At 39.8% G+C, this 20,297-nt stretch overlaps 3 protein-coding genes across 12 annotated transcripts in view; 2 read left to right on the plus strand and 1 right to left on the minus strand.

Annotated features, from left to right (window-relative positions):
- cul5b (cullin 5b) overlaps positions 1-20,297 on the minus strand; it is a 20,690-nt gene continuing 393 nt past the window's right edge. Inside the window, exons 2-20 of one of the 7 annotated variants that reach the window (XR_006823135.1) lie at positions 15,811-15,920; positions 15,596-15,695; positions 14,410-14,586; positions 14,133-14,274; positions 11,853-11,998; positions 10,249-10,329; positions 9,464-9,602; positions 7,410-7,540; positions 6,249-6,356; positions 6,074-6,138; positions 5,847-5,979; positions 5,612-5,743; positions 4,485-4,608; positions 3,689-3,864; positions 3,410-3,571; positions 3,117-3,235; positions 1,398-1,521; positions 271-1,154; positions 1-128 (exon numbers count right to left, since the gene is read on the minus strand). Coding sequence is in view for 6 of the 7 variants with exons in the window: in XM_046039797.1 (XP_045895753.1) it covers positions 960-1,154; positions 1,398-1,521; positions 3,117-3,235; positions 3,410-3,571; positions 3,689-3,864; positions 4,485-4,608; positions 5,612-5,743; positions 5,847-5,979; positions 6,074-6,138; positions 6,249-6,356; positions 7,410-7,540; positions 9,464-9,602; positions 10,249-10,329; positions 11,853-11,998; positions 14,133-14,274; positions 14,410-14,586; positions 15,596-15,695; positions 15,811-15,920; positions 19,518-19,538 (2,385 nt within the window). In the remaining variant the exon portion in view is untranslated. Of the gene's footprint in view, positions 1,155-1,397; positions 1,522-3,116; positions 3,236-3,409; positions 3,572-3,688; positions 3,865-4,484; positions 4,609-5,611; positions 5,744-5,846; positions 5,980-6,073; positions 6,139-6,248; positions 6,357-7,409; positions 7,541-9,463; positions 9,603-10,248; positions 10,330-11,852; positions 11,999-14,132; positions 14,275-14,409; positions 14,587-15,595; positions 15,696-15,810; positions 15,921-16,407; positions 17,439-19,517; positions 19,554-19,672; positions 19,795-20,297 lie in introns of those variants that run through there. The other 6 variants (XM_046039800.1, XM_046039797.1, XM_046039801.1 and 3 more) reach the window with 6 other exon arrangements.
- Positions 18,924-20,297, plus strand: part of LOC123963176 (solute carrier family 35 member F2-like) — an 11,437-nt gene continuing 10,063 nt past the window's right edge. Inside the window, exon 1 of one of the 4 annotated variants that reach the window (XM_046039803.1) lies at positions 18,924-19,052. In XM_046039803.1, coding sequence (XP_045895759.1) covers positions 19,019-19,052 — 34 coding nt within the window. In that variant the 5' untranslated portion in view covers positions 18,924-19,018. Of the gene's footprint in view, positions 19,053-19,156; positions 19,176-20,158; positions 20,294-20,297 lie in introns of those variants that run through there. The other 3 variants (XM_046039806.1, XM_046039804.1, XM_046039805.1) reach the window with 3 other exon arrangements.
- elmod1 (ELMO/CED-12 domain containing 1) overlaps positions 20,188-20,297 on the plus strand; it is a 28,456-nt gene continuing 28,346 nt past the window's right edge. The window contains exon 1 of the mRNA XM_046039807.1: positions 20,188-20,293. The gene's annotated coding sequence lies outside the window, so the exon portion shown is untranslated. The remainder of the gene's footprint in view (positions 20,294-20,297) is intronic.

The following is a 20,297-nucleotide window of genomic DNA, read 5'->3' on the forward strand; positions in this document are numbered from 1 at the left end:
TATTGTTTAATAATAAGGTGCTGTTTATTTAATCATTTCATTATTCACATCTCATGGTACTCTCCTAGCTTTGAGCTGTAGTATTTTACCATGTGTAATACTGACCTCAGCCTCTTCTCCCATGTTTCCTGCAGAAAAGAGAGCTGTCAGAAACACGAGCTGAAATCCCGGTGTGACTCTAACATCACCTCTGTCCCTGGGTACATTTGGTAGAGGGAAATTATTCTGGATTATAGAAATATGATTTTTGCTCCACATTCTCCTTTTTACCCAGGGCTTGATGAAGTTGGAGCTGGCTCTACGTCTGGTTCAGTCCTGCAAACTGTGAAGTGCTTATCTGGCTCTTTACACACACTGAATGTCCGGATTGAGTGTTTGATCACTTTAGCTATGACTGCAGAGAGCCAAGACAGCATCAGGGCCCCCGCAGCAAACCAAGTAGCTTGGTTAAAGCAGCATCGCCTTTGAGCGAAGAGGACGGCGTTTTGTTCAATGTTCCGATGGTCTGGGTTTGACGTGGATTAAAACTGGACTGCAGATATTTTGAGATCCAAAGTTCCTCAGCTTTTCCTGTCAGCATGCCTTTTAGACTAGCATGAGCATTGAGTGTTGTAGTAGCTGCCCAGATGACACACCATGGCATCAAAAACAGACCATTAACAATTAACAGCCTCATCTGGACAGCAAGGAAACTCCCTCCAACTAAAAACAGTTATAACCACTTGGTGAAGACTCCCACTGCAACTGCTGCATTCTCCTTTTTTTCTTTGTACAACTTTAAGGCAGGAAGTTCCACTTATTTTTAAATAGGTAGGTCTCAGTCTTTAATTCATGCCTCCCTGCACAGGATTAGATTTTTGTTTTTAAATAAGAGGACGGGGAGCCTGGAAGTATCCTAGTGTCCATCAGGCCTGATCCACTGAAACCAAAGTCAACACGAGTCATCCTAATGTGCTGTGCTATGCCATGTAGATGAAGGTGTTTATATCGGTCTCATCCCGCTTTATGTACTTGTGATCTATCAGCCACTCGATCTGCTCCTTGATCATCTTCTTCTGAGGTAAAAACATGTTCTTTAGGATCTCCACCAGCTCCGTCTGTAGCTGAGCATTGTTAATGCGCTTCCTCATCTTCATGATCTGGATTATGGCCTCCTGGACATTGAAAATGGAGAGAACGGTGTGAAAAATAAGGGAAAAATGGTACAGAAAGTGCACTGTAAAACGGATGAATTACATTTTAGTCTGTGAGCTTATACAAACATAACCACAGGTCTCTGTTCATCTGCAATGATGGGAAATGGAAGGTGAAACTATTTATTCACAGTAGGTGATGTTGCATAATCGAGGAGAGACGAGCAATATCTTCACCTGCATGCTGTGAGTTCATCTCCATACCTGTGTTCTTAGTATCCTGAGCTGGACGATGCCTTCGTTCTCCTCCTCTCTCATTCGTTCTGTGGTGAGCTGCAGCCGACCAATCAGGTTAATCTTCCCCCTTTTCTGAACCTTTGAGTTTTTTCTGTAAATTTAAATAAAAAACAAACAGTGTGGGTCAATGTACAGTACAGGCCATACAAATCCATACAAAAAAAGTGTAACGGCAACAATTTGAGAGTCAGGCTAGCTGTTCTTCGCCTTTTCCAGTCTCTACGCTAAGCTAAGCAAAGCTAAGCTAACCAGTTGTCGGTTGTAGCTTCACATTGTGCAGAAATTTTAGAGTATAATCAATCTTTTTATCCAATTTCCCAAAATTTTAAAATATTCCTTCAAGTGTAAAATTGGTGGAGGTCCCCTTTAAAACAGTTTCTGAATTATAAAACTTTAATGATTTTAACAGCAAAAGACATGGGAGGTAGACAGTTTAAAGGTAACAGAGAAACCCCACACTCACAAACAGTATGTTTTAGTAAGATGAGGACCCAATAACCAGGACTCACTGCAAAAAAGCGATTTGTGAGCTCTTCCAGTTCTATAATAATGTTGCATGCTCATGCATGAATCGCAAGTATGGCATTTGTTTTGGTGTGTAAAACTTTGTAAGAATCGCAGCTTGCATGTTGCAGATTTGGTGAAAGGGGTCCGAGAAATGAAAATACAACATTCAAACCAACAAGATGATAAATGCTAAGTTTGTTGGTTCTCACATGAAAATCAATTTGTTACGCCTGAAGACTGGGACCTGCTTCACATATATCAAATCAATTCAACAGCACTGTGAATGATACAAGCCCTGAATTTCACAGTGTGAACTGTAAATAGGTAGGTCTCAGTCTTTAATTCATGCCTCCCTGCACAAGATTAGATTTGTTTTTAAATAAGAGGACGGGGAGCCTGGAAGTATCCTAGTGTCCATCAGGCCTGATCCACTGAAACCAAAGTCAACACGAGTCATCCTAATGTGCTGTGCTATGCCATGTAGATGAAGGTGTTTATATCGGTCTCATCCATCTCATTTGTGGCAGACACAGAGAAGTTATTTTAGTGATGCTGTTACGCACATAAACCTGTGTAATACACATTGCTCCAATTTCACAGCTTACTTGGAGAAACTCACCTGGTGCTGAGCGTAACATTATCCCAACAACAGAACTGCCACACCGCATCCTGCATTCAGTTGCTTGTTTTTTACCTAGTTTTATCTTAAGTGTTTTTATCATAATTTCCATTGCACTGTTCAACAGTTACAGATAGATCCAAGTGTGTCAGAAGGTTTAAATAATGAATGAAGGTACCTGCTGTGTGAGCCATGCTGAAAATCACACACTACGTATCAAAGAACTGGAGACTAGAGATGCAATGTACATACAGACTTTCTGCTGCAGAGGGCTACTGGTATTTAACTGAAAGAGAACACTATTTAGACTTACGTATGAATCACACATCAAAATGAAACGTCCAGTGTGTGGATGGTTTTGTTGAAAATAAATTCAAAGCCAAGAAACAAATTAAGAGTAAATAACTGATGAGCTGATGGCAAGTGCAACAACACAATTAACATCAGTTAGATATGAATTACAAAATTCTCGATTGAGTTTCCTGTGCCTTTAAATTTACTCTACACTCTGCATCTAACAGAATTAGGAAGGAGGCAGAGGCATGCTGGCTTTTCCTTACATGAGAGAAAACTCCTGGTTGACGTAGAATAGTGTTCCTTCTGCAAAGTCTTTTGGTGAAGACACCACTGGGTCGTACGACAACACCTGCCGCTTGAGTTTAGGAAACGCCACCAGAGACTGGGAGAGGGAAAAAGGCACGATGGTTCAGAGGGAAGTGGTAAAAAAAACACAACAGATTAACAAAACAGAACGTAAGCTGAATAATTTTTGACAAGCATAATGGAGCCAAATTACCAGCTCTATCTTCATCATTTGTCTTACAACATCAAGCTACGCCTTGTGTCCATTTACCCAGAGTGTGCGTCGCAGCTCGGCGTCCGGCAGCTCAGTTGCTAGCTTGAGGTTTTCAAAGCTGATCCTTTCCCTGGGCCTCTGGTTCCAGGCAAACAGCACAGCCAGCTGGAAGGTGGTCACCTCCAGGTCATACTGTCCCACCTCGTTCTTAAACGTTATCTGGAGGGATTAGATTTTGATTAGTCCCTTTCCCAGCATTTGTCTTAACAGATATAAGGATTCTTCTTCTAATGTGGAGTATGTTTGTGTGTTTCTCTGCAGATCAGTTACACTCACAATGCCGTTGGACATGAGGTGATGCCAGTGAAGCTTCCTGCCACTGTGGTTCTTCTTATAGAAGTCTTCTACCTCTGGTATCAAATCTTCCAGCTCTGTAGGTAGAGAGACGAAAACCTTCTCGCTGCTCCTCGACCACGCTCCAGCGTTCAGGATCTTTATGTTGACCGAGTCAGCTGCACAAAGATATCTTAGTTAGTGAAAGACAACTACTTACAGTTGGCAAGTCTTAATCTTGTGAAAAATTACAATCTTGAACTATACAGGTGGACAGTCGTTGTCAGGAGGATTTAAAACAAGCTTTAAAGTTCTGTCATGTTGTGTCATTACTTTGTCTGTGTGGAGCAATGGGTAGAAGCTAAATTAAAGGAAAAGTTTGATGTTTTTGAAATACCCATCATTGTGAGTTAGATGAGAAGATCCATACCACTTCTCAGGTCTGCACTTTAAATAGGAAGCTGGAATCACCACATGGTTAGCCTACTTTACATAAAGACAGGAATCAGCTAGCCTGGCTCTGTCCAAAGCTAAAAAAAAAAATTCACCTGCCAAAACCTCGAATGCTCACTAATTAACACGTTATATATCTTTTGTTTAATCCATACAAAAGGGCAAAAAAGGCAAAGTGGGTGTGTGCTGGATTATTTCTTGGCTCGTCTTTTTTTACATTTCTTTTTGTGTACAGATTAAACAAACAAGATATAACATGTTAATTTGTGATCTTGATCGTGTCGGCAGGTGATTTTTTAACATTTTGGGCAGTGCCAAGCTCAAGAGACTCAGTTGTACCTCTTACCTGGTAAAGCGAGCTTGTTATGTTTGTGCATCTCTTTGAAAGACTGGTTGAGGTCCTCTGACACCTTGATGTCTTGAAACATCCTGGCCAGCTTGTTGACATAGTCAGCAGGCATTCCTACTTCCTGTTAGGATACAGACATTACAGGTTAGACTACCCCCTCAAGTAGTTCCATTTTTGTTTTCTTGGCTGCACTTACTCTTTTCTGATAAACCTTTTAGATTGGTAGAAAGTACAGTTGTGGCGGCTTCTTCTACCACAACTTCAGTGATTTTAATTAGGCACCAGCCAGGGGTTAACCTGACAAGGAATCATTGTCACACAGTCACCCACACAAAAGTATGTATGTAACACTCACTGTCACACTCTACAAAGACACTTAACGTTTGGGGAAAACCTTAAGAAAACACACACACACACACACACACACACACACACACACAAATCAATTTCGGTTTGGATCATGGAAATGTATTACCAGCAAAAATTTTTAAAAAAGCAGGGCATGGTTGAACAATCACAAAAACAACAACAATAAACTAAAAAATGTTGTTTTTTGATATTCACACTTTGCTCACTTTAATATCTTTTTGCAGTCCAACAACAAATGTCCAGCATGAGCTAACTTGGATATTACACAAAAAAAATCAATCAAAGTAACTCAGTTCAAAGCAAAAATAGTTCTCATCTCAAACAGCTCTTAATCACAGAAAGAAATAGCCCTCATGTTACGAGGAACAGCATTTTAATACAGCAGTCAGTCATTCAGTCTGCACGTCGGCCAACATCAACATGTCCACTTTAAAATTGATACAATCAGCACAAACTCATGGACACCAGTGCATGAGCAAGAAGTTTCAATCTGACATGACTTTGTGCATCTATTGCAGTTAAGCACGCTATCTGGAGAACCAAACTATCCTTTTGATAACTCAGATAGCTAGCAGGTAAGCGTCGCACTGCTGGCTCTAGCCAATGTCACCTAAATGCAACCTGGCAGATGGTAGATGCGTTCACAACTCCAACAGAACATAGTTTTTCTCAGTATGGACAGATGACGGGACATCACAAAGGACAAACTCACTCACTCTCATACACAAACATACAGCCATCTACCCAGATCTTACCCGGAGCCACTCCACCATGTTCTCCTCGATCTCGCTGTCTGCTGAGATGTCCAGGATGAGTCGACGGGTCAGGTGGGCTTTGTGGTAGCGCATGAACACGTCTTTGTTCTGGACATATTTCAGCACTAAAAGCTGCAGCAGGGCACACAGCACATAGATTATTACCAAAGCCTCCATTAAAAGTAAAGTTAGCCCTAATAATACCAACTAAATAAAAAGATTCCCTGAAACATACCACTTCCTTGAGCTTGGCCTCAATCTCCTCAGATGTGAGCTTCTTGCTCAGTGGGGTCTTCCTCAAGAGCATATCACAGTAGTTGGCCAGCAGCTCTGGACACTTGGACTCTGGTTGAGTTTTCAGACCTACCCTGTAAACACGGGAGAGGAAAACTAGTGCAGTTAGACATTATTGCCTTTGTCATTAAAAGAAAAATTGAATTTCATACATGGGACATCCCTTACCCTTTCTGTTTCAATGGAAGTTCTAATTTAAATATAGTGGCATCATTCACAACAGCTTTATATGCCTGCAAAGAAGAAAAACAGGACTGCAATCAGTACAGAGCATTTTCTGACAGGTAAATTCTACAATGAGAAGTGTATTGTTAAAGGACAAGTTGGTAAAAGTTGAGCTCACTTTGTCTCTCGCTGTCAGGAAGCGTGGGTCGTCCTGAAAGGCCTCTTTCACCAGACGACTAAAACGGTTAAACAAGGTGAGCAGCTGCTCCACATATTTCTCTGAGTCCTGCAACAAAGAACAGATGGCGTAACTGATCAAATGTGATGAACGTCAAAGATCATTCTTTACCTTGGAAATAGGAGTTAGGAAATAGTGGTTTGATAAAAATAATTTTAGCTCAAGGTCCACTTCCTAGCTTTTTCTGGAGCTCTCAACAACATGTCACAATCTTCATTAGCCGATTCCTGAAAGTATGTTTAAAAGCTCCATAAAAAGGTAGGTAAGAGGACCTTGAGTTAAAATCATTTTGTGAAATGAATGTGATGTCTTAAATATTATGCATCTATAGGCCTGAAAATATCAGTTTAATGAATTTGATGCATCAGTACGCAGGGAAGTCTGGTAATGTTTTCATTGCCCTCATAGTGATTTATCAAAACTAGCCCTTCTGCCCTTTCTTTGAGTGGCTGAGTGCCTGAAGAGGAATGTAAATCAGTTTGTCTGCTAAGGTAAAAGTAAGTACAGTCCATTTAGAATTCAATTTTAGAGGATAAATATGGTTAAAAAATAAGTAAAGACAGAAAGAAAAATATTATGGGAAAACAATGTCTCATTTGGCAACAAACTAGAGCAGTGAACACCCCACGTTGAAAGTGTGTGAAGACTAGTTAGCAAGTTAGCAGAGAAGTTGAAACAGTAAGCTGAAAGTAATGGATGAAACAAACTCATAGTAAACATACATTAATGGTTAAACAGTTGACTTAAGCTAAATGTTATGGATAAACAGCTTAAATACTTATTTTAAAAATAATAGAGCACAAATTGTTAGCTAATTGTTAGCTAAATGCCGTGGGGGTCTAACAGAAAAGGTTGGAAGCCAGTGGTTTAGATAATCCAGCCTATCTGATCACCTGAATGCCTTGTGTTTCTTCTCCTGTTGCACTTTATTGTACTGATGATATTGTGTTCTCACATCTCAGCAATTACTTTGGTGAGTACAAAGTTTTCCAAACTGATAGAAATTATGGCCTAAAAACAAGACCTAAGGTGGAATAATCTTTTAACATCAAGACTCATTAATTTCCCACCCTAATCAGTGCATGTTTATGTGACACTCACAGAGGTGATCGTCTCTGCTGAGGCCACCATATCAGCCAGGCCAGCGCTCATGATGTGCTCCTCCAGGTCCTTCAACATAGGTTCGATGCCGCTGGGCACTTTGTCCATAAGAGAGAACATCAGATGCAACTCTGTGATGAAGACAAAAGCAACATAATCACTTTCATACATAAATTACTAGTGGTCACTGTAACTGCTGCATAGATTATAAACCCATAGAGACAGTGTGGAAGTAAAATAGTTTAACCCATTAGATTATCATTTATTATTTCAACTACCCATGAAACTCTGCCATGTGCTCATCTCCATTTTAAGTACGGCCTCTGAGTACAACTGTCTGTACCCATGCGTTTTTGTCCATATTGGTGCTTTTGGTATGTATACAGTGAGATTATATCATGTTAGGAGAAACCAGGTGATTTATATGTGTTTAGGTTATGTCAGAGTAGAAAACAATAGAATCTTTACATGTACGACGAAATTGGATGCAATCCGATCAGTGCAACATCATTAAAGTGCTAATAGGTATATAAATATAAAATAGCCTCTAAAAGTAGCTATAAAAAATAATAATAAATAAAAAAAAAATATATATTTTAAAAAAGAAAGCAAAAAAACACCGCACATACATGACATCTCCCTACACGATTCATTCCTTAATATTGTATATTCAAGTATGGAACGATATATGGGATAAAATCAGTTTTTCAATCGATTTGTTCGTGTTTTAATTGTCCTGAAACGTCTGCCCAAACAAGGGCAGCAGTTCAAAAAGAGTTTTCAGGTGGGGATAAATCTTTTAGTATGTTCTGGCCTTCTTTTTATGGCAGCGGGAACTGTTAAGATCTTCCAGGGAGGGGAGAGAGCAGCTCATGTTCTTCTGGTCAGCATGTGATCATGGCGTATTCAGCTCATGGTATTTGTATGTGTTACTATGATTGGACGAGTTATTTTCTGTCAGATGGCCAATCAGAATGTACTTCTTTGTCTTTCATGCTATCAAAGTGTACTGCACTAAACATTCAGAGAGACACATCCTCTGACTTCTGTATGTATGTTCTTCATATTGTACAACATATTTTAATCTTCAACCCATCAGTGTTTCGTCTATTATTTCAGTGTTGACAGACTATTTTCCACGACACTTAAGATGAAAAAACATGCTTAAAGAAACTATTATCACATAAAATTAACAAATATAATAAACAATGAAGATAATCATTAGTTGAAGCTCTACAGAGTAAGTAAGTAGCAGGCTTGTCTCAGTGTAGCAACAGAAGTGTTAGCAGTACTTGATCTGATGTTTTGAATACTAAGTTTATATTTGGCAGCTGCATAAATCTTGCAGAAGATGAGCTACTTTAAAATCCATTACTGTGGACGCACTGTCAATTTGTTCAATCAAATGGCACAAGCACAGGCCTGAACGCAGGCATGTAGAAAACATTTGGGTTATATTTAAAAAATATATATATAAAAGGTTTGGTATTTGCACTGAAATGTTTTGGCACTACTATTAAAAATGTTTAAACTGACCCACGGTCTCTCTGGTGAACTGTCAGCTCTGTCAAGTATTGCTGATCTGAGAGAGTTTCCCCCCTCAAAATGTGACTAAGAATATAAAAGATTGCAAAACTATCATTTTTATAATCTTTCTCAAAAACTCAAGGTTACAAATGCAAATATGTGGACGGAGTTTCAATGAACAACAGCTAGTAGATGTTTTTCAGCGTTTCACATTAAAGCCAAGTCATGCTCTCTAAGTTTTGGAACTTTTAGTCATTTTTACATTTTAGCATATAGGCACCTTTAAAATATACAGAATCAGCTATTTGCACTTCCTGTTTGCAATGTACTCATGGACATACAGACAACTATCACTGGATTACTTAAAGAAGGCAGGTTTTAGAGTTATAAGGTAAGTTTAATGGACTATTCTCAGTGTATCATCACACATTTATTTAAGGGGAGTGGTGGCAACACACATTGATGTTCTACAAGTGTTGCTGGACAAGAGAGTTTGGTTAGGGCTATTTCCTGGTCCTGGTGCAAACCTGAGCTGGCTGTGCCTTTGGTGGGAGCAGTCCTGCCGTACTCACTCTCTGTCTCATTTCGTTTGATCATGCCTGGACACTCGGCTAAGATGGTCTCCTTGAATGATGTTACCAGTGCATTGACGCAACACTCCATTAACTGGGAAGATAAACAGAGGGAAAACAATCCAGTAGACATATATGGTAGATATGTGCAGTACATTCACAAAATAAAACATTCTGGGAAATGTCTTCAAGTTTTTTTATTTCTTTTTCCAAGAGCGAGATGAGATTCCAATCTCATGCCTTATTTGTTTCACCTGTACACAAAGATAAATGTAAATTGGAGTTATGTGCTGCAACTATTACTTAATTGTTTATCCATTCACCCAGCACTTCTGTGCAGTTTCTCCTGCACAGGTTACCAAATATAGTTGGTCAGCAAAGGTTTTGATATCTGTATAGACAAGATGCTATCAAACCTGGCAATCTCACTGTGACAACAAGACACCAACAAGCTGCTTACAGTCACCGTATGCCAACAAATAGTTCCAGCACAAACGATATACAATGTACTTAGTGCACAGACATGACACTGATATCTGATTAGATTATTAATCTCACAGTCAAAATCAAGTAAATATGCATACTTCCCTTAATATTAAACTATTAATTCAATAAATACTACAAGTTGTTATTTACATATGAAAAAAAGTTTAAACTTTTCTCTTGTGTGTAGAAATATGGGTTAAAACTGTAGAATTGTCAGCAAAATAAGACACCCCACACTCCTGTGTAATACTCACTGCCTGTACAGAATTACAGTCACGTCTCGTCTCCAGGTATCTCAGTGCACGTTTCTCCTCTTCCCTCAGCTTTGAGTCCGCCTGTTAAAAATAGACACAAATACATGCACATTTATTTATTACATTTATTTCAGCATTCAGAGTCCCTCAGTAAAACATGTAAATCAAAAAGTGTGTGTGTGTGTGTGTGTGTGTGTGTGTAAGTATTAAGTCAAGTCAATTTCATTTACATAGCCCTTTATCACAAATAACAATTTGCCTCTAGAGGCTTTACATTCTATGCAGCATACAACTCTCTACCAGAGTGTCTACTTATTTTTGTTTTGTCCAAGTATTTCAGGAGATTTGAAACCTATAAATGACCTGCAGCGTCTACGGCACAGACTTTTTTTTAAAGCAGCAAAAGAATCTAAAAAGGATGTCAAAAACACCTAAAATGCTTGGACCCATAGAAAAAAAAAAAGCATGAAACGGATCCTTTACTAAAAATAAGCACAGCATCCCTCTTCAAAGTGGAACATTTTCCGAATTCATCCGAATAATCTACTTTTAGGGTTACTTCAATTGTTTTACTGTAGAAAAGTCCTCAAGAGGAAGGGTCTGTGGAGGAGCCGAGCCCCCCTTGAAGTTACAGAGTCTGATCTTCACTGACTTACAGAAGTATTAAAGCTTGGGAGATTGGGAAACTGAACAGTTCTGGTACATGCTGTACAAACACATACAAAGCTTCAGTTTTGTTTGAGTAAGAAAGCTGATATGAAGAAGACAAGCACGAGATCAGCAACCGCAGCGGATCATGCTGACTGTCTGACTGTGTTCTCTTTTGGTTCTTCCTACTGGCTTATTGCCAAGATCATCAAACAGGAATACGAGCCTCAATAGAAGGCTCAAGTGTTTGCTTTGTGATGTAAAATGCAACTGTAGGACAGCAGCTATTATCTTTGTTATGAAGAAAACTTAGGGTGGTTTTCTCTGAGCTGAGCCAAGCTGGGAGCGGCAAACAGAAACTCTGAACAGGGAGCAGAATAGATTTATCTATTTATATATATTTTATCTATAAAACAATTAATCAACAAAGAACACGAATAAAAGGTATTCCATAAAGTTCCTGGTATTATACCTCTTACAATATCAGCTTAAAGTTTATGACTAAAGAGAAACATTTAGCTCTATTATAGCGCTGTGCTGTGAGTCTTAGTGGCCACACTTCGCACGCTCTCAACTGGCTGGAGAAGGACTCTGGTGCTGTAAAGGCCCAAAAACGTGGAAGCATGAGGAGCTTTTTTCAGCGCATGCACCCAGTAAGTTAACCACTCAAAATTCTGCTAATCTGATTTATTAGGACTGTGTGTGTGGTTTGACCAGATTTGATAAACTTCCAAATGAGTAAATGTAAATAGACAGTGACGAAATAACCCACAAATTGTCTCGTCATGTCCTGTCATGTGTGCAACATCACCGTCAAAAGAACAGAGAAAAAAAAAAATACAGAAAAACAGTTCTAGAGAATAGTGTTTTCATTTGGGATCCCATTACTCACAGAATGAAGCTTATTAAGAAAATAAGTTTTCAGGGTCTTTAATACATCCATGGCTCATACTTACATATTTCATGTAGTTTTGGACCCCATTTTGCTGGAGGTAGGCGGGTGCTTGTGTTCTGTAGAACCTCTCAGTAGAATCCATATATGCTTTCTCAAAGTTGTCCCTGTAGATTTGCAGCTTGTCATCAGGGTTGGAGCACAGGTTCACTGTTCAGAAAATAAAAACACAGTACCATCAGAGACAGACAAAGAAATAAACAAGCGTCTGTAGGCTATGTAGACAGATGTTTAATCTTAGGAGTTTCACATTAGTTATTTAAGAGACCTCAGGAAATAGTTTAACACCACAACTACATACAGTGGGGGAAAAATTATTTGATCCCCTGCTGATTTTGTACATTTGCCAACTGACAAAGAAATTATCAGTCTATAATTTTAGTGTTAGGTTTATTTGAACAGTGAGAGACAGAACAACAACAAAAAAATCCAGATAAATGCCTGTCAAAAATTTTATAAATTAATTTGCATTTTAGTGAAATAAGTATTTGACCCTCTCTCAATCAGAAAGATCTCTGCCTCCCGGGTAACTTTTATATACGTAACGAGCTGAGATTAGGAGCGCACTCTTAAAGGGAGTGCTCCTAATCACGTTTGTTACCTCTATAAAAGACACCTGTCCACAGAAGCAATCAATCAATCAGATTCCAAACTCTCCACCATGGCCAAGACCAAAGACCTGTCGAAGTATCAGGGACAAGATTGTAGACCTACACAAAGCTGGAATGGGCTACAAGACCATCGCCAAGCAGCTTGGTGAGAAGGTGACAACAGTTGGTGCAATTATTCGCAAATGGAAGAAACAAAAGAACTGTCAATCTCCCTCGGTCTGGTGCTCCATGCAAGATCTCACCTCGTGGAGTTACAATGATCATGAGAACGGTGAGGAATCAGTCCAGAACTACACGGGAGGATCTTGCCAATGATCTCAAGGCAGCTGGGAACATAGGCACCAAGAAAACAATTGGTAACACACTACGCCGTGAAGGACTGACATCCTGCAGCGCCCGCAAGGTCCCCCTGCTCAAGAAAGCACATGTACAGGCCCGTCTGAAGTTTGTCAATGAACATCTGAATGAAGTAGAGGACAACTGTGTAAAAGTGTTGTGGTCAGATGAGACCAAAATTGAGCTCTTTGGCATCAACTCAACACGCCGTTTGGAGAAGGAGGAATGCTGCCTATGACTCCAATAATACCATCCCCACTGTCAAACATGGAGGTGGAAACATTATGCTTTGGGGGTGTTTTTATGCTAAGGGGACAGGACAACTTCACCGCATCAAAGGGACGATGGACGGGGCCGTGTACCGTCCAATCTTGGGGTAGATCTTCCTTCGCTCAAGAAGAAGAACATTAAGGTCTTGGAGTGGCCACTTTTTTTTTTTGAGCAACATTTTTAGAGTATAAAAGGCACGCGGGCGACATTCCAGGAAAACATGTTCCTGCTAGTTGTGTCACGCAATTCCACTGACTGACAGTGGATGGTGGAAACACACACAAAAACCCAAAAAACATAGCAAGGCTCCATCAAAGAAAAAGAAGACTGAAAACTAGAAAACAAAGCATCATTTACAATATTCATAACAAACTTCACAAATGTTCTTTGTGGGGGAAATATGCATCCAGCACAGCTGACCTCACACACTGGTTTTGGTGAGAAACACTTGATCCAATAGCCTCAAAGGGCAACTTTGTCATGGTGGTACTGATTCTAAATAATGCTATATGTAGTGTAATTACAATACCAGTATGTATCATCTAATGTGTGTATATGTGTATGTTTATATATACATATGTAATTTCTGCAGAAAGAACTAGCTTCTTGTTAAATGTGTTATTTAATTATTTCTTTCTAGCATTTCAGCTATATTGATAGTGATAGCAGAGAAAGACAGGAACTGTGGAGAGAGGGGGATGACCTGCAACAAATGGTCCAAAGTGAAATCTAGTGAAATCATTTATTCAAATAACATGTCTAATGTGAAGGAGAAAAGTTATGCAGTAAACTGCAAAATGTAATAAGTAATTTGCTAAAGTTCTTTACATTCCTGCTAAGAAAATCCTTACACAAAACAAAGGAGTACAGACTGTAGATGCAGTGCATGGTTAAAACTGAATGGAGAGGAGGTGAATGACTCACAACCAAAAGTCTTGTTCTGGACAAAGATTTTTGTTCAGACAAAAATAAACTATACTTAATGTGATACACTCATGGTCCTTTAGGCCTTGCAAGGAATGCAGATATTGGAACAATAAGGTGACTTGAGTTACTGTTTTTCTCACCGTAAGACTCCCGCACTCCGATGACCAGCTGGGAGTCAAAGGCCTCTCCCAGCCTCTCAGCGTGGACAAGCTTCATGGCGCTATCCTGTAGCCTGTTTTTAATGTTGGAGAAGATGGACTCGTTCCACGTGTCTAGCATCAGCTGAAGAGACAAGAGACACATAATCAGAATGCAGTGTTACTTGCAATGTGATGAAAATGTACATTTATAAACATGTTTATTTTACAGCTAAAGAAGTTTACTCTTATTTTGCCCACTCCTGCTGCTACTCCTTACCTTGCGCACTATGCTGTCCTCCACGTTGGACTTCTTGTTGCTTCCTTGTTTGCCCATCAGTGTGATTTCCAGCTGACAGAAGGGCTTGGGCAAGATGTCACACTGTGTGAAAAACTTCCTCCACTCCACAATATAGGCCTTCAGCAACGCCGTGTCATCCTGGTGACTCAACACCCGCTTAGAAAGAGTGGGAAACAAAGAGTAAGAAACATAAGACAGGGTTGATTTTCACCTGCAGAATCTAACTAACACATCGACAGATTTACCAAGAAGAACAATTTATGATGGTGAGAAAGCCACAGTGGTCGACCAGCAACAGCATCAGTCAGTCGTGACAACAGATTTTATTTCAACTATCTAAATAAAGCATTAGTGAATGTCAAGTGGGGCATTATAATAAATAAGAAAAACAAATTTTTACTTAACATAATGCAGTAAGACAGCTATTGTACAATTCCTCTTTGATTGTTCAACCACAAAATATCTAAAAATATATTCCCTGTACTTTGTCTTCTCATTTATAGTTTATAGTCGATGCTCACTATTGTGTGCACCATACAGAAAAGGACAGGGGTTTTAGTATTATGATATAATTCAGTGGCTATAAATACCAAATGACATGACCTTAGCACTGTCTAACCCACCGCCTCTTTGGTTCTAAAGGTCCGAGGTCCGTACAGAAAGTCTTATCGTTCCCACGAATACAACTTGACTGAGCACTCCTCCACATATTTCTTTCCTCTTACAGGTTAATATCTGCGTGCTCTGGTTTTCAATACTTTAGCTCCGTTATTTAATCCATTTGCACAAATTTCCACATCATTATCTTTTTCTACCATATGACCTTCTGTACAAATGTTTCATAGAAGCGAAAACATTTTTTAAACACCAACAGCAGTCTCATTTGACCAGAATGCAAAGCAAGTAGCAGAAATGTCTCTCTCTCTCAGTGAAGGCATTGTAACGGACACACATCCACTAGATGGCTAGCTAACTATATTCACACAGAAATTCACCTTCCTGTTAGTGAAAGCAACAACTTCACACTCCTTTGTGTGTTTATTAAAACACCTAGGATGTAATTAAAGTGGAGTAATGGGAAAATGTGGGAACAGCGAGTATATAGTTTAGACATGAAACAGCATCATGTACTGAGACAAATATCTCATTATGGTCTTCGTCTTACTGCCTGTGCTTGTTTGATGAAATCAAGGATGTCGTCTTTGAGGGCCTGGTGGATCTTAGCTGGACCTTTGTCATCCCACAGACATACAGCATGGACGTCTCTGTGGAGACAAAGAGGACAAACAGTGAATAATATTTTTTTAACAGATTTACCTGAACCTGTTTGCCTTCAACATCAGTTCCTAGCTGACAGCAGAAGCTTTATGGTAAACTTACGAGAACAGGTCAAACCACTGTTGTTTGGTGACCGACTCCTGCCGTAGCAGCTTCAAAACTATGGGACGCATCAGGTCCCATTTATCCTCAAATTGAAGGGAGCCTTTGTTCTGGAAACAGACAGAAGGGAAGTTAACTAAATGATTCAAACTGTTCATGAGTTTTGTTGCCAAGGTAAGGCTTATACATTAAAATATTTGAAACATTAAAACAACACAAATGCAAAAAAAAAAACCAACAACAAATTAACAATACAAATTGATATTTATCCTGTATAAACTCACTTGTTCAAAAATCCTTTTAAAAATTTGTCAATTATTTGGGTTAGACAATGACAAACCTCTTGGGCTATTTTTCTAACATTAAGTATCACTTAAAAACATAATCACAAAGAAACAATACAAAAAAAAAATAAAAACTGCATTTTGCATTGAGAATGCCAAAATAAAATAATTCTCTATGGAAGACTCATTTTTTAAATTTACTGTCAGACAAGGACAAGCAGCAAATTCTCAAATTTGAGAAACTGGAACTGTCGAATGTCAATATTTTTGCTTGAAAATTTTACTTCAACAATTAGTAAATTATTAAAATTACCCAATTATTCTTCGGGCAGTCAATCAAGTATTGATTAATCAGCTAATCATTCCAGCTCTACCTGGATTACTTTCTCCGATTTGTATCAGAAGCTGCCCAAGAGTATGATACGTTTCCGGTTGTAAAACATTCAAGACTTGTGGATGGATGTGTTGTAGTAGTAATAGTTGATTGAATTCTATATGAAATCTGGCACACATAGATGAGTGACAAACTGAAGGAAAAATCTGGATCAGTGAGTGAAGAACCATAAAAAAATGCAGATGCTTCCGTACAGGGAACGAGGGCTCAATGAATGGTTTGATGAGTATGAAAAGGATGTGAAAGCTACAGCCTTCAGTCACCAGATCTCAACCAAACTGAGCACCTGTGGGTAGATTTTGGTGTAACGTGTTAGACAGCAATTATTTCTGCAAAATTTCAACATTTGAAATTGGAGCAATGTATGTTTCAGTGGATGAAGACTAAGGTTGACCTGAAACAATTATTTGCTTAATTGACAATTGTTAGGAGTTGTAGCTTTTCTTTGTCTTTTGTGATAGTAAACTGAATATCTTTGGGCTATGGACTGTTGGTCAGATCAAACAAGCATGTTGTATTTGTAACCTTGGCCTTTAGAAGACAGTGATCAGGATTTTTCACCATTTTATCGACCTAAAAGATGAATCAATCTAGATAATACTCTGCCAATTAAATGGTGATGAAGAATAATGTTAGTATTATTGGCATAAAGTTGATTAAAAGGGTTACTCCAATGAAATATTGGACTTACAGAAAATTGGGGGCCTCACAAGAGACAGAAGAGGACAAAATTGATGCAGCAAACTAAAAGTCTGGCTCAACAAAAACACGAAAACACACAATCCTATTTTTCCCCACTAATAGCATCTTTTCGTTGCCTGTGTTATGCCAGTAGTTGTGCCCCAGTTCCTTAATACACACAAAATCTAAGCAGACGTGAGTATGTACTATGTTTATGCTGGAAAAGTGACTAGATTAAATACACTGCTCAAAAAAATAAAGGGAACACTAAAATAACACATCCTAGATCTGAATGAATGAAATAGTCTCATTAAATACTCCTTTCTATACATAGTTGAATGTGCTGACAACAAAATCACACAAAAATTATCAATGGAAATCAAATTTATCATCAACCCATGGAGGTCTGGATTTGGAGTCACACTCAAAATCAAAGTGGAAAACCACACTACAGGCTGATCCAACTTTGATGTAATGTCCTTAAAACAAGTCAAAATGAGGCACACACACTACTGATAGTGTGTGTGGCCTCCACATGGACTAAAGCATCCGCCAACTCCTGGACAGTCTGTGGTGCAACGTGGCGTTGGTGGATGGAGCGAGACATGATGTCCCAGATGTGCTCAGTTGGATTCAGGTCTGGCGAACGGGCGGGCCGGTCCATAGCATCAATGCCTTCCTCTTGCAGGAACTGCTGACACACTCCAGCCACATGAGGTCTAGCATTGTCTTGCATTAGGAGGAACCCAGGGCCAACCGCACCAGCATATGGTCTCACAAGGGGTCTGAGGATCTCATCTCGGTACCTAATGGCAGTCAGGCTACCTCTGGCGAGCACATGGAGGGCTGTGCGGCCCCCCAAAGAAATGCCACCCCACACCATTACTGACCCACCGCCAAACTGGTCATGCTGGAGGATGTTGCAGGCAGCAGAACGTTCTCCACGGCGTCTCCAGACTCTGTCACGTCTGTCACATGTGCTCAGTGTGAACCTGCTTTCATCTGTGAACAGCACAGGGCGCCAGTGGCAAATTTGCCAATCTTGGTGTTCTCTGGCAAATGCCAAACGTCCTGCACAGTGTTGGGCTGTAAGCACAACCCCCACCTGTGGACGTCGGGCCCTCATACCACCCTCATGGAATCTGTTTCTGACCGTTTGAGCAGACACATGCACATTTGTGGCCTGCTGGAGGTCATTTTGCAGGGCTCTGGCAGTGCTCCTCCCCCTCCTTGCACAAAGGCGGAGGTAGCGGTCATGCTGCTGGGTCGTTGACCTCCTACGGCCTCCTCCATGTCTCCTGATGTACTGGCCTGTCTCCTGATGTACTGGCCTGTCTCCTGGTAGCGCCTCCGTGCTCTGGACACTACGCTGACGGACACAGCAAACCTTCTTGCCACAGCTTGCACTGATGTGCCATCCTGGATGAGCTGCACTACCTGAGCCACTTGTGTGGGTTGTAGACTCCGTGTCATGCTACCACTAGAGTGAAAGCACCGCCAGCATTCAAAAGTGACCAAAACATGAGCCAGGAAGCATAGGAACTGAGAAGTGGTCTGTGGTCACCACCTGCAGAACCACTCCTTTATTGGGGGTGTCTTGCTAATTGCTTATAATTTCCACCTGTTGTCTATTCCATTTGCACAACAGCATGTGAAACTGACTGTCAATCAGTGTTGCTTCCTAAATGGACAGTTTGATTTCACAGGAGTGTGATTGACTTGGAGTTACATTGTGTTGTTTAAGTGTTCCCTTTATTTTTTTGAGCAGTGTATATTCAAAACAGTCAATGTGCAAACAAAAAGAAATCTGATGTGAGTGTGTGCTGTTGATGTGCACTATTCTCAAACAATGGGCAAACCAGCTGCAAAAAATGTGAATAACTGTGAGTAGTTGTGAAAGAGCTACAGAAAGCAAATAATTACTATGCTTTTCTGAAAAACTATTTGGAGTGTCTTTGGGAAGTTTAACTTTCTGTGGGATTGTGACAAAAGTTGTATATTTTCCTGTAAGTATAACTATTTAAGTTTGTTGATCTGTTGTATAAAACTGCAAAAACAGTATGCTATAGATTAAAATATTGTCGTTGCATACAGTAAGCATCAGTACAATAAAATACAGTTTTGCATCTCACCTGAAAATGCAGATAAATAACAACAACACACAATGTAGATACTGAATAATAAGAGAAGGGATGTAACTGTGATATACACAACATAAACTAAACTACATACAAAATGTCAGTATGTAACTACGACATTGTACAGTATGAACAGAACCTAATAAACAGTATGTTCATACATAGATTAGTATAGTACATTCATCAGCGCAGAATTCAAACTCCTCATACCCCATGCTTTGAATTGTGCATCTGTAGCTTCCTAGCCCAAGCTGAGATAACCCTGACCGCATAATCAGGAGTTATTTTCTCAGACTTGACAAAGCTCCCTGAGTCACAGAAGGCATCCTCATCATTAACTGCATGACTAGTAAACTGACCTTTACCTGCAAAAGTGTTGGGAGTTCCCCTTAACAGCACTGGATGTTTGCTGAATTTAGCAGTTCAGGGTGTGGAAGGCTAACAGGCTGTGGTGCAAGCCAAACAGGAGTATTGAATCATGTTCTACCAGATGTGTATGGATGTGGACATTAACAAGAGGAACATGACAGAGACGTGTAATCATGTTGTGCAACAAAAGAAGAGAACAGAGGTGGCATAGCAATTAATGCACTGGGGCTAGCTATTGGTATACATTGTCAGACATGCATGTTTTTAATTTGCCTGTCTGCCCATACAAATACAACTTTTCCTTGCAAAAGTCTTCTGTTTTGACTGCTTTGCTATTTTATATCATACAGCATCAGTCTGTCTCCCCTAGCGATGTCACCTCCCCTGTCCCTCTACTTGACGGTGTGAATTGAGATTGGATTTAGACACCGTGCCATAGTTTCCTGTCAAGCTAAGCTAGTAAGATCGCAGCAGAGGATTGATGTTCACTCGGAAAACTACTAAGACAGTTGCTTTTCTGCAGCAGCCTTTAACATGTCTGTCAAGGGGCTGGTCAGCTGCAGACAGACTCCTGTGCCACTGACAGATATTAGATTTGTAAGCTAGCGTAGACACAGGTAA

Source organism: Micropterus dolomieu, linkage group LG23 (assembly GCF_021292245.1).
Source record: "Micropterus dolomieu isolate WLL.071019.BEF.003 ecotype Adirondacks linkage group LG23, ASM2129224v1, whole genome shotgun sequence".
NCBI classification, from domain to species: Eukaryota; Metazoa; Chordata; class Actinopteri; order Centrarchiformes; family Centrarchidae; genus Micropterus; species Micropterus dolomieu.